This window comes from Watersipora subatra, chromosome 8, assembly GCF_963576615.1.
Source record: "Watersipora subatra chromosome 8, tzWatSuba1.1, whole genome shotgun sequence".
In the NCBI taxonomy this organism is placed as follows: Eukaryota; Metazoa; Bryozoa; class Gymnolaemata; order Cheilostomatida; family Watersiporidae; genus Watersipora; species Watersipora subatra.
This window is the reverse complement of record NC_088715.1, coordinates 2,882,915-2,897,087: the sequence shown is the minus strand read 5'-3', so window position 1 is coordinate 2,897,087 and position 14,173 is coordinate 2,882,915. Positions and strand designations below refer to the sequence as shown.

The window sequence follows — 14,173 nt, the reverse complement described above, 5'->3', positions numbered from 1 at the left end:
GAGGGGACGGTGAATATCTGATAAAAAATATCCGCTTATACACCAACAAGAAACTAACCAACCACTGACCAATCTCTAATTAGTAACTAGTGAGTAGTTACTACTCATTAGTTACTAATTAGTGAGTAGCGACCAATCACTCACAAGTAATTAGTGAAAAGCTGGCCAATCACTAAAAAGCAGCTAATAAGTAACTAACTGATCCCTAACTAGTAGTTAGTGAGTAACTGACCAATCACAACTAGTAGTTAGTCAGTAACTGACCAATCACAACAAGTAGCTAGCAACCTGTGGAGTCTGCTACTGCAGGTAGCAGACTCCACAGGTTGCTAGCTGTGGAGTCTAGCAGCCGACCAATTAGAAACAAGTAACTAGTGAGTAACTGACCAATTAGAAACAAGTAACTAGTGAGTAACTGACCAATCATCAGCATGTAGACTAACAAGCTATTGGCCAACCATTTCTTTAGATAACCTCTGCAACCAGCATTTGGGTCTAATGGTCATAGTTCTGCAATCTGTTGTTTCTTTATTTTAGGAACATCTGGTACATGGATGGAATTTCCTATATTGCTACTTTAGAGATCAGGGCTCTGTCGCGACACGATAATGGAGTGTATACATTGACCTCTAGCAGAGTCAACTTTCCTTGCAGCATTCAGTTAAATGTTCATGGTGAGTAGATTACTTTTTCTTGTTTAAACTAGTTTGTCGGTAAGCATTTTAGTGAAATTAATAAGCTTACAACTAAAATAGTAATCACACAGTTTACACAGTTTCTATAGCTACAAATCGTATAAAGTTCACATGCAGCAGAGCGAAATTGTGTCTTAGTCAGGGTAAAAGATGTATTTAAACAATTTATGTTTAACAGAAACCTATCATTCCAAAGGCTTTTTCATTTTCTTATTGCAATTTTATTATTGTTTTTTATTTTATTAGTTTCTGTTTGTAATTATTTTGTTTTGTTGTTTTTTTAGTATTTCAACATTGTTATTATTATTTTGGTATTCTATATTTTACAATTTTTTTCTTCTTTTTTTTTCAGTTTTATTTTATTGTTTTTATTATATATTTTATTAAAAACCAACTTACAAAAATGCTAGGATTATCTAGGAATAATCTAGCATTTGTTAGCTCCAATTCTATCTGGACAGTCACTGCAAATAGCAACCTTTAATACCACTATAACACGGAAGGATGACAAGAAGTAGCACATGTGTAGCCCATCTCTCGTACTACATAATATTCTGAGGGGATAACTCCTATCTACAAACTGAAGCATTGTTACTCTATTGAATCTATTCAATAACTAACACCTTCTGTCCACTGGACACATACAGGAAGTAGGTTGGGCGTATCACCAGGTGTAGCAAGGGATTATAGATGCAGATATCAAGTTATTAAATTCCAAAAATTTATATATATAATCATATATAAATTAAATATAACAACTTATATATACGTAATTATATTGTTTCCTGTTTCCAGTTATCTGTTTTAATAATCTTTAGTTGCTTGTTTGACAGCTTGATCGTGTTTAATAAACTGACTTTAATAAATGAATGAATTTTCAACAAATTTGATAATAAAATGGATTTTTTGTAGTTGTACCTGTTATTGATTTGTCCTACCACTACAAAAACAAGAAAACCGTGTTTGACAGCAGTTCAGAGGTCTATGTCAAGCCAGGAGAGCAAGTAGTAATTGAGTGCACAGCGAAGGGCAATCCAAGACCAAATATTTCTTATGCCTGGAAGCAGTGCAACTCTCCTCGATGTGCTGCTGCTGATAGTGTGTGGACAGATTTGCCTGCCTCTGTGTTGTAAGTCGTCACATTAGTTTTTATCTGTAGTAGGTGGAGATGTTGAAGATTTGAACACAGATAGGCCCGTTTAGTGAATGGCGTACTTTCATAGTTTAGCTTTGAGAGGGAGAGATAAGGAGAGCGAGAGGGAGGGAGAGGAAGAGGAAGAGGGAGGGAGAGAGGGAGAAGGAGAGGGAGAAGAAGAGAGAGAGAGAGAGAGAGAGAGAGAGAGAGAGGGAGAGAAGAGAAAGAGGGAGAGAGAGTGGGAAAGAGAACGGGGGAAAGAGGGAGGGAGGCAGAGGAAGAGGGAGGAAGAGAGGGACAGGGAGAGAGGAGATTTAGTGGTTCACTATTAGACTGAGACCTAGTGTTCGTGTCTAGAGAAACAAAACATTCTACAATGTCAGTAAAGTACAAGCTAGTAAAGAACTTGAATATAAGTTTTTATTACTTTTCTTCTTGAATGATTCAATACCTGTTATATTATATATTACCTATTATAGGCAGCCATTGGTTGGCACTGTCAACCAGCCGTATATCAGTGCCACAACTCCCAGCAGTCAGCATCTGTACCTGGAGACAGAGGAGTCGGCATGGTACAGATGTGAGTCAGCAAATGTAGCTGGCAGCACTATTCAGGAGCTTCATCTTGTTGTCTCTGGTAGGAAACTGTGTAAACATTGGAATCTACATTACAAACCAGGATTAATATACAAGGAGTTGTCTTTTCCTATCTATACTACAATAAGAGACACTTGTTTGTCTGTCCATCCACCTGTCCGTAGCCAAGGTTAGAGGTTGAGATAAAGAATTCATTTCATTTCAATGGGATTTAAACTTATCACCTTGAACTTGGTAGACCAACTCTCTTACACATTCACATGTTTCATAATAAATGTTGGAGTTGATGGAGTTAGACAGGTGATGGACATACTTGAGCAAAAACCTGCTCAAACTATGCAACTTTAGTATATTTATGAAATGAAAGCCAATGGCAGTGTCAGTGATTGGATAGAATGATCTTGTGATCACCTAATATTATAGCGAGTAGTAACTACTCTATACATATGTATGTTACATATTGTCAACTTACATGTGTCTAGTCATAGCATCAGTAAATATAACAATAGCTCATTTCTGGTAGTCCAGCTCATGTTGAACCGTTCAGAATGTTAATTTTTTTTAAGCGCTTCGAAGCTCTTAAATATCCTTGAGATTTCAAATTGCATCAATTAAAATATTTTCCTTGAGTTCTTAAGCCATGCGCCGCGATGACATGTATATACAAGTACTTGGTCCCGCACTGTTATTTTTCTCTAGTCGCTCTTTACAAAGTAAGATGTCTGCTTGCTACGGTGTTTATGATTGGCCGTGTAGTTGAGGTCTCAACTTGCATCTTTTTTGGATAATTTGGGAGCGTTTGAAGTTGCCACTTTCATGTTCAAAATAACCATACAAAAGCAGCGTCAACAAGTTTGGTGATCGGATTTGTGGTTTGAGAGATGAGAGAGGATGACTCTCACTTACTTTAAAAGCTGTATAAAAGGTACCCATTACGAGAGTCGATATCATTCACTAATATGCTGGCAGAGTCTTGTACACCATGAAAAATCATCATGTACGTATCATTACTATTACGTACACACAATTAGTCTGCATTACTGCAAGGCGGTCCGATGGCGCAACGGTAATGTACTTGCCTTCAAATCTGAACTCGCTTGTTCAATACTTGTTGGATAATCATTTTTTTCTAGTGCACTTAGCGTGGCTTAGACAAGTAGGTTTTTATTACGAGAGTCATCATAGTTTATTAACTGAAGTCGTACCAAAGCTCTGAGGATACGAAGTGATAGAATACTGAAAGAGTTGATGAGTTGCCTTCTCCCTGCTGTTTAATTTAACCATTGTTTCTGATGTTGGATCCTTTGTGGTTGTCACATGTTGACACATGTCACATGTGTCCTTTGTGGTTGTCACAAAATGCCAATATGGCTAAGTGAAAGTTTGAAAAACTCATAGTTGTCAAAGATGACTAATATTTCAGCAACATGCAGCTCAACGTTTTAACAGCATTTGGTGTTAAGATATTTATGTCCGTATTTTAGATAAGTAAAATTGTATTCACACGGGCAACAGTAGTGTGTACATACAAGCTTGAGATGTCTATGCTATGAGGATAACGAGTGTACTGTCTTCCAGTAAAAAACGCTTTATTGATAAATTATTAAAATGTTTTTTTAATAATTTACATAATAAATTATTAATATTATTAATTTATATAATATTTATATAAATTATATAAACATATAAATATTTATATTTTATATTAAGTACACATACACTAAACTATCACAAGCGAATTCAGATGTACACATACACTAGACTCTCACTAGCAATCATATCATAAAACATATACTTTATATTTTATTTAATATTATTAAATATTAAATAAAAACTTTATTAATAAAGCTCTGGTATAAGCTAAATCTGATGCTGTAAATGAACCAATCGAGTACCTCCACTTGCTCCCCAAGAATCGAACCGCTCGAGTACAAAGCAAATGAGTATATATTTCACAGCCAATATATAAGGGTATAGTTAAGTACGTAAGCACTAAAATTATAACTGCACAGTGTGAGACTTCCAGTGGCTCTCATCTTGGTCGCTTCTGCGCCATTGTTTATAGCTCCTGGCTTTGGTTTGTCTTTGCCCCTCGGTAGTAGGGCTGACTCGGTAGCCGACCCTCGACCCACCGGGAGTGTTACCCATAACTCTGTTTTTTACCGACTCGGGGCTCAACCCGGTTCTGGCATCAGTCACCTTAGTATTGGCTGTATTCTCTAGCTCGGCTTTGGCTCCCGTGATCGGCCACCGCAATGCAGCATACGAGTTTTTACTAAAGCCAACAAGAATTCGGCCAGGTTGATTGACATACCATAGCTCGGAATTTTGTAGCAATAGATAAGGCTCTTTTCCGGCATATTGAAACATTGAACAAATGCAAACGCTCTAAACCGGCTATGAGCACTTTGTCGGTAGCCCAAAATGTTTGCTTAGTTTACGCAATAACATAATGCAACAACATATGCAATACTAGCAACCAACACCCACCTTATTCCCTATTTAACTGTAGAGTTAAATGAAACATCTCAAGGAGTTGGTTTCTCTGAAGACACACTCAAACACGCCAAAGGTTTGGTCGAAGGTGACAAGCTCTCACTCGAGTGCCGAGTAGCCAGGTTCGAGTGCGCAGAGACAGATGTGCAGATCGTAGAGTCCGTAAAAAACAAGGTCATTGCCTATGACATGAATAGCCCAATGAGCAGCTGGAATGTGTGAGTACAATAGGTAGCCTAACATAATGTGCTTAGGGGTGGCAGTAGTCGTCTCCACATGCTAATTGTAATGGGACCATAGCCTTAGAATCTAAAACTTAAGGAATGGAATTATTTGTAGGATTTTCTTTTCATTATCAAATATTACCCACCTTCTGCAATCAGACTCTAAAACAAGGTACCCAAGACTTGTTGTAGTTGAAGGCTGGTTCACACTCCGTCGTCGTATGGTAGTGTTAATCACACAATACTTTTGTGATCGTCTATGATAACAATGTTCAGACTATCACAAAACCATCCTCGTTTACTTCAGTGAATGTTCCGCAACATAACATTCTTATCGTACAATGCAGTCACGAAAACGATTGAATACTAGTCCTGCAGCAACTGTCGTGGAAGAAAATATAGATCAAGTAATCTGCGAAGGCCAACCACCATTGCTGCTATGGTCCACATGGCCCAGTCTGTCGTGGACAAACTATCGGAAAAATTTGACAGCTGCAATCCTTCCCGACGTTGACAGAGTATGCGCATCAACCTCGACATGTCATCGGTTGATGGACATCCTAGATGAATAATCGCATAGAAGACAACTCCGTTGTATGACGATAGCGTGTGAACCAGCCTTTAAGGGACAAGCCTACCTTTTCTAGCCAGTGGAAGACTTACTGACGATCTGATCAAAGTCAAACATTCTACAATCATGATGAATATTACAGAGTCAACTAGTAACTACAGTGGCGGTAGATACGAAAAGCCGAACGCACTGAATGACTGAACAGACCGAATAGCTTTTGAGAGTTGCCCTCCCTCAACTATTATCTATAAATAAATTATTATCTATAAATAATATCGATTGCATGTTTTATATAATTATAATATATATTACTATATATAGAAATAAATATATTCAGTTCAAATTCAATAAAGAAACAATTTTGGCTAGTTATTAAGCTACTAGGTCACCCATAGTTAACGATACTACTGAACAAATAAAACCTTTTGCTTCTACTAAGCATTTCCCTTTATCTGTCAAAGGTAAGGTAAGTACTGACTGGACTAGTAACAGCAAAAATACTTCGATTGAATATGTAATATTTTTATTCACAGCGTGCTTCACTGGCGCGAAAATAAACAAAAGCCTCTAAAATGTTTCTACGGAATTCATTGCGCTCTTGATTAATAGAAGTTTGAGTTACGCACCCTTATCCTCAAGTAGTCACACGAGAGGGCAACTCCCAAAATATTCGGTCTGTTTGGTCATTCAGTGCGTTCGGCTTTTCGTATCTACCGTAAGTAATGGGACAACCTAGTAGTTAGTTTGGTGCTCTTTGTTGTTTATGGTATAAACCCACTTTATTATCTCAGACCGCACGCATTGTTTGAGAAGCGATACTTGCCAATACTCTGCCCGCCACCAAAAGTATTCACAAAAATTTACTCTGTTCACTGGCCATCCATTTTATACTAACATGGGATTGATAATAAGGGCTGACCAACCAAATATTAAGACGCTACTAATACTCCAACAACTACCGATTTACTTTCATATAGTTACTTGTTACTTAGTTATTTATATATAAAGCATATAAATATAATATATATTTATATATATTATATTTATATGTTTTATATATAAATATAATATATAGTTTTTTTATGTAAATGTGACATATCTGTTCTGTCTCTTTCTGAACTCCTGCAAATTAACTGTCTTTTTAGAAATAACAACGAATACATATTGACCATAGAGTTATCACAAGTGAGCTTGGCTATGAATGGGGACATCTATGTATGCAGATGTAATGATGGTAAATCTGGAGAATCGCTGGTGATAAAATCGCAAGGTAGGGCATGTAAGCAATACTTTTAGAAAAGGCTTTCCAATGAGCTGCAACAGATATGCTGGTCAGAGATAATGTCCATATTTTGTGCTAAAAGGTAAAGATTGAGACTCTGAAGGTGCTAAAACAAAGAAAAAAATCACAGAATTAGGGTAAGAAGGGAATTTAGTTGGCACCAAGAATTTGTCGAAATCTACATGGACAATGATATCATATAGTCCTGTTGTCACTGGCAAAATAAATTCATTTATTGATGTTTGTTTCCTTGTCTTTCCTACGTTTACGCGTCATCAAAATCTTTACATCTCCATTTCTCATCAATCTAATCAGATTTACCATGAATATTCTAGAATACACGCCACCTCGCTGGGCTAAGAGTATGTCTACGGACCAGACAGTGGAACAAGGTGTTACGAAATCCTTTGTCTGCATGCCGTCGGGTAACCCACTTCCTGAGATCAGCTGGTACAAAGATAACCAACTTCTGAGCCCTTCTAGCACTAAGATATTCTCTGATGACAACTACACGTAGGTTTAAAGTTTTACAAATAATGTTGGCCAACTTGTATCTAAAGTCAACACTAGCCATATTATGGCTGATAGTTTGGGTCAAATGACATCCGATGAAATTTAAATTAAATTTTTTATAGCACTAGCTGAATGCCCGGTCTTGCAGGGGTATTAAAACCAGCTTCTAAACAATAGGGGTGATGTAGTTGCCAATGGCTAATTTGAGTAAGCTAGGATCCGTATTGCTAAACTTACTATTAAGAACCGTGAGAGCAAGCTTTAGTGACGTCACGCGTAATGAAGAATCGCTATGCCTATTTTTACCCAGATAACAACTCGTATCACCTAATAAATTCATTGCATCCCATGTAGCTTGATGGGTTAGTGTGTCACCTTGTGAATGAGAGGTTCCAAGGTCAAATCTTCTGCGAAACGGTCTTTTTATTGCTAGATTTCAATCGCTATGGTGGGACAGACAGACTGACAGACAGACATTGAACGACGACAGACGACAACTTTGAGATTTATATAAATAGATGAAACAGGTTTTGATAGGCAAATGCACTTTAGTGCAGGCTTTGTAAGGATTAGTAGTCAGAAAAAGACAATACTATAGAAAAAGACCATGAGAGACCATCAGGTGTAATAGTTATGTGTACTATTATTCTAGCATGTGTAAAGGTGTTGAGTGGCGTAATAGAGTTTTGTGAAGCCATTGAAATACAAGTAGCATGTTTTCTACAGGTTAACCATAGTACGAGCTGGTGCAGACGACTCTGGATTATATAAGTGTGTTGGGAAAACGAATCGCCTTTCCATCTACAGCAGCTTTCAACTGACAGTAGCTGGTAAGAAGGAACTGATGGATTCATGAGTGAATAATATTTCATCGCAAGGAGTTCAGTAGTTTGCTGTTATATACAGAACCTGCTTATGTTGTGCCATTTCTAGTCATTGACAAGTCACCTGTGAGAAATCTGTTTGGAACTTAGTTTTAAAAACCTTCTGCCCTCGCTGATAAACAGTTCGTTGTGAATGTGTATTTCCATAGTCATCATCACTCAATGTTTATAAGTAACTAAAACAATGCAATATTAGCAGACATACTTGACAGCTTACTGTACATGATGGGTAAATAAGGGATGAAGGAAAGCAAAAAAAGTTCCAAAAAGTCTCACAGCTGTCCTATGAAAAATAAGTAAAATAAATCATCAAAAACTCAAATTTTCTCACTATCCTACAATCAAGGGAGACAATTTGCTTTTGTAGGCAGCGGGCTGAAGTTGACCTACAAGCACATTGCTATCATTGTTGCGAGTGTGCTGACTTTGTCCCTATTTGCTGCCCTTGCAGGAGCCACTTTCGTCAGGATCTACTGCCGTAAGAAATACTTGGTGAGTAGAGAACATAACGTCTCTAGAACATATGAAGAAGACTTTTTTCTTTCAACATTTATGTTTTCACATTGGCACGAGTTCCCTTTAAAGAGGAACTTGCACAAAAGTGCACTACATCTATACACAGTCAAACATGGATAACTCCCCCTCGGATAGCTCGAACACATGGTTAACTCGAACGGTTTCTTTGGTCCGTTCCCACGTAATGATAAATTGCTATAGATAACTCGACCTCAACTCTGTTAACTCAAACAGTTTTTTGCCCAACAGCTACCGAGATGGTTGTTATCGCTTTAGAAAATCACTTTATTCCAAGTCATAGAGGTAAACCTCAACTTTTCATAATTCATAAGCGTCGTTATTACCACCATCGGCAAAATATTTTTGTCAACGACTTTTCCAAAGATTTGGTGAAATTTGATTTATACCAAACATCCGCTTAGCGATCGCCCTTCGGAAGGGAGGTAAAGTGAGGTAATCTTTGCATATACTTCAAGAAAAATCGGCAAAATTGATCATGGGTAAAACGCTCAAAAGAAAAAGATGTCTTATCTTCTGAGCATTTCATCAGCGATCAAGTTTTGCCAATTTTAATCTTAAAAACGTCCTGGCAATAACATCACCTCAAACAACAAACCAATCTCAAGTGATAGAAAAATCTCTATACTTTTTGATAAAAATTTTTCAAACTTTACATTAGAAGCATTTAATTTGAAACAAGCCATTTGTGCTTTTGATTTATATTATAGTTTGTACATGTATCTACTAATAAATAAGTAAATACATGGACTTGTGACAGTGCTCTGATAACTTGAACGATATGATAACTCGAACACTTTTGCTCGGTCCCGTGAAGTTCGAGTTATCCATGTTTGACTGTATATATTTCTCAAAGTATGTCCGTCATTTGGCTATAGCTGTAGCACACACAGATTACTTTACCGATGCGACCATGTGTTACGATGCCTTTGTTAAAAAATATTTTTTGTAAGGCTCGATTACTACATCTGGAGTCAAGGCCAATTCTTCTCGTGCAGACAATTATATTGTCTCCGTATCGTCGTATTAAAAGTTTTGATGGATAACTTTTAGTGGAACAATAACCTTTTTTACACCCTAAAACTTCTAAGCAAAAATTGTTACTATTAATTCAATATTAACTGAGAAAACAAAATAAAAATCCAGAATATTTTAAATTAATAATAACAATTCTCTACTAAATGAAAAAACAAAATAAAAATCCAAAATGTATTTATTGTATCATCTTTCATGGTAATTGATTGTAGCAAAACCGACTTAATTTAACTATTACCTGCAAATTTATATTACCTGCAAATTATTTCACATTTACATTTAAACCCTTTTATAGTTGTTTTATTTATTTTTTATTTATTTGACTTGCACAAAACATTTTCTTCGTGATATGAAGTTTAAAAATTGTTTGACAAAGTTTAACAACATTCACAGTTCTTTTTAATTTTTCTCTTAATTTATTTCAACTACACAAAACACTTTTCTCATGATATGTAGCTTGAAAGCTAGAATGGCAAATATTGTTATATGTTAAATATAAATGAATTTTCTGACCATATGCTTTTTTATTACCCGGCCAATGCCGGGTAGCACAACTAGTTCTATCAATAAGTATCAGTACATGTATTTTTCTATCATTTGCGATTTTTTTTGATGTTTGAGGTGATTTGATGGCCATAGTAGAGCAGGAACATAAACTTATCTTTCAGCCTTTTCCTTCGGAGGGTGGGCTACTCAAACTAAGATGTTTTATAATCAGAAATTTATGCTGAATTCAATTATAATGTTTCTACACCTATGTGTTTGCACATTTCTGAGCTAGAGAGCATTTTCGAAATGGGAGGGGGCAACTCCAAGTTTGGTTGGAAAACCTTACATATCAGACAAAGAAAACTATTTTATAATCTCAAAAATTAATAAATGCTTTTATTTGAGATTAAGTGAGTCAATTCTCAGCATTCCTTAACCCATGCCAAGGATGCAGCAAGACCGCTTGTTTCACTGTCTTGATTAGTCTGTGAATGAAACCCTAGTCAGAGTGACTAAACTTCAATATGAGACAGCCAAACAGTATTCAAACAGATGGTTGATATTGGAAGAAGAGAGCATTCAATGTGAAATTGCTCAAAAATTGCTAATCATTGAGAACTTCGATGAGAGTTCAGACTTCTTGTCATTATGCCTGTTATAAAAAGTATTGTAACAAACTCGTTATGGAAAGAGCTGAGAAAAGACATGAGAAGAGACAGAAAGAATGTGATACAGCAGAAGAGGTGAGATCAGATATTTATAGCTTTACAAATTCATGATGATTACTCCATGATGATGGTACTTTGGTGGGAGAAAAAGAAAACATGTTCTTTTTTGTCTGCACATTTTGTGAGCAGCAAAACTAACTCTTTGCAGTTTACATGACTTGTTATAGTCTACAATTTGGACATAAATTTATAGATAAATTACATGTATGATCCTTTCTTGGTTTTTTGCATATGACCACACAAACTACGCTAGATATTGCATGCTGTACTATGCAGAGATGACTAATCTGAAAGTATGGCGTAGCAAGGTGTATGAGGCTCTTATGAAAAAGGGGTATTTTACTTATTAATTAATCACGACATCACTGTCCGTTCAGCTCTATCACTTGTGATCAATCTATTGAGCAAACAGTTAAAAGAGACTCAAAGTCTCACGGTAGAATCATAGGGTTCAACAAGAATCATCGGCCTCTCAATGCTGGACTCTATCTCACCCAGAACGAACAGCTGTACATACAGACATGAAGAAGATGTTAGTACCTGGTGATTCGGAAGCAGCAAGTTATGAGATGCGTGAAAAGGCATGGAAGGCTGATGAGGAAATGAGGGAAGTCATGAAAGACTCATAACAGCAAGAATAAATCCGTTTGCGTTTCAAACCACCAAGCTAGTACATATTACCAGTGGTGCAAAAGTCTGCATTGAAGTGAAGCAGGATCTTGAAATGACAAATGTGATAGGAGAGAAACAGCTTTCAGAATTTGTCTAGAGGAGGTTAAGCACCCAAGAGATTGATTTCAATGCATCCATCAAGCCAAACAAGATCAAAACCTTCCCCACATTACCATCAGCTAAGAAAAAATCAAAAGAAAAAGTCCTAGCGTGTTCGCACAGACTGTTTGAGAATTTGTTAGTGATCAGCCAACAGCGTAACTTGGATTTGAGAAAAGTGTTATCAGTCTCTCTTGGCAACATCAGCTGGTCCCTGGCTAACTCTGATGGCTCTATATTGAAGACTGCCAAGTCGGCTCTGATGGCTGCTGTTGAGGGAGATGCTGATGATCAACCATCAATCTATGTTAACCAGGATCAGCTACCAGTCTTTGACGCTGTTGTGGTTGATGCTATGGCCGAAATTCAGACCCTGAAAGCTCCTCCAACTTTTGGCATGGTTGCAAGTCAGCTTTTGCAACGGATAGTTAGTATTGCAAACGTATATCACACATGTCGTGTGGATTTTGTTTGTGACACATACCCTGATATCAGCATTAAAGGAGGTGAGAGAAGTCATAGAAGTGTGGAAGGAAGGCAGAAGGTTGCTGTGTTTAGTCCGAACTTCTGAATTTTCAGCAGATGGCTCAAACAAGACTGCTTTAGTGAAATTTTTAAAGGATACATGGAGGAAGTCAACTGTGAAGCAGAAACTAGATCTTGTAACAGCTTTTTCTCAAGAATGGCACATGATCAGCTATGACCTTGATGGATCAATCGCTGTAAACCAAATAAATAGTTTGACACCAAACCACGAGGAAGCAGATACGCGCATGTTATCACATATTGCAAAGATAATGGAAGACAAACCCAGCTCAAAAGTTCTAGTCAAGTGCCAGGACACAGATGTTTTCCTAAGCTGTCTATCTCTAGTGAATGTGCTGCCATCACAAAAACTCATTTACTGCTGTGGTAAGAAGCAGTTGAGATAATGTATGTAAACAGGCTGTCTGTCTACTGTCCTCACATCCGAACGATGCAAAGCACTGCTCAGGCTCCATGCTCTAAGTGGATATGACAGTGTAAGCGCATTCTATTTCAACGGGAAGATAACTTTCTTCAAGCTGCTAAAGAACCATCCTGAATTCTGTAACACACTGAAATCATTGGGAACAGATGCTGAAGTTGATGGTGCAATAAGATAATCTATTGAGACATTCATATGCAGATTATACGGTGAAGAGACAAATTCCATCAATGAAGCAAGGTATAAGATCTTCTGCTCACCGTCTCGCACATCACAACCAAACCTACCACCCACACTAGATGAGTTAAATCTCCATATATCTAAGGCTGCCTATCAGGCCGCGATATGGAGAAGAGCCAAGCAAATCATCATCAATGTCCCATCCCCCAGCAACATGGATGGTTTATGGAAGATGGAGAGCTTAAAGCTAGATAGATAACACAACAACCAGCACCTCCTGATGTGCTCGTGGGCATGTTTTGTCGGTGCAAAACTGGGTGCCAGTCTCGTCGCTGTCAGTGCAACAATACAGATCTCAAGTGTACGGACATGTGCAGAAGCAGCTGCTGTAGCAATAGAAATAAAGAGGATGAAGATGAAAGTAGTGATGCAGAAGACTCAGATGACTGTGAATTAGAAGGTTAGTATTTGAGTGGTATTGTAACCAAAGGTGCGCTTCATGTTTGATTAGAATACATATGTGTCACACCGTATAAAAGACTGACTTATTGCGATTTCACTTGCATGATAAAGTAAACGGTTCAACATAATAAGCATTAATGATGAATATATGTATACTAAAATGTTATATATACATGGTCTGAGTCTTTAAAAATACTTTTAATTTTGTTTTGCAGATCTGTAATGATATATGAGTTGCGGAATAACAAGGACAAACTGTAAAGCTGCCACAATATCAACCAAACTGAGAACGCATAATATTATATAATACAATTCTAATATTATAATATTTGAAGAATAAATATTTTAATGTTATCAGAATTGATTCCAACTTAGGTTAATGCTAATTATTTAGTATTTATATGCCATTTTCATTATTACATTGTTGGTAGAAGCACATGAAACATTACAGATATTTATTTAATTTAAATAATATATTAATTAAATTGCTCAAAAATGAACAATCTGAGAGGTGTAGAAACCAGATATTTGAAATCAGCTCAAAATTCTGATCTAGATGCCACTCTTATCACATAGCCCACCTCCAAAAGGAATAAATCACTTTTTTTGA

General features: G+C 36.9%; 1 protein-coding gene across 1 annotated transcript in view; it reads left to right on the top strand.

Annotated features, from left to right (window-relative positions):
• Nucleotides 1-14,173, top strand: part of LOC137401951 (vascular endothelial growth factor receptor 1-like) — a 34,327-nt gene that overhangs the window by 8,347 nt on the left and 11,807 nt on the right. Inside the window, exons 5-12 of the mRNA XM_068088422.1 lie at nt 538-674; nt 1,608-1,824; nt 2,310-2,467; nt 4,940-5,141; nt 6,864-6,988; nt 7,336-7,513; nt 8,240-8,343; nt 8,765-8,889. Coding sequence (XP_067944523.1) covers nt 538-674; nt 1,608-1,824; nt 2,310-2,467; nt 4,940-5,141; nt 6,864-6,988; nt 7,336-7,513; nt 8,240-8,343; nt 8,765-8,889 — 1,246 coding nt within the window. The remainder of the gene's footprint in view (nt 1-537; nt 675-1,607; nt 1,825-2,309; nt 2,468-4,939; nt 5,142-6,863; nt 6,989-7,335; nt 7,514-8,239; nt 8,344-8,764; nt 8,890-14,173) is intronic.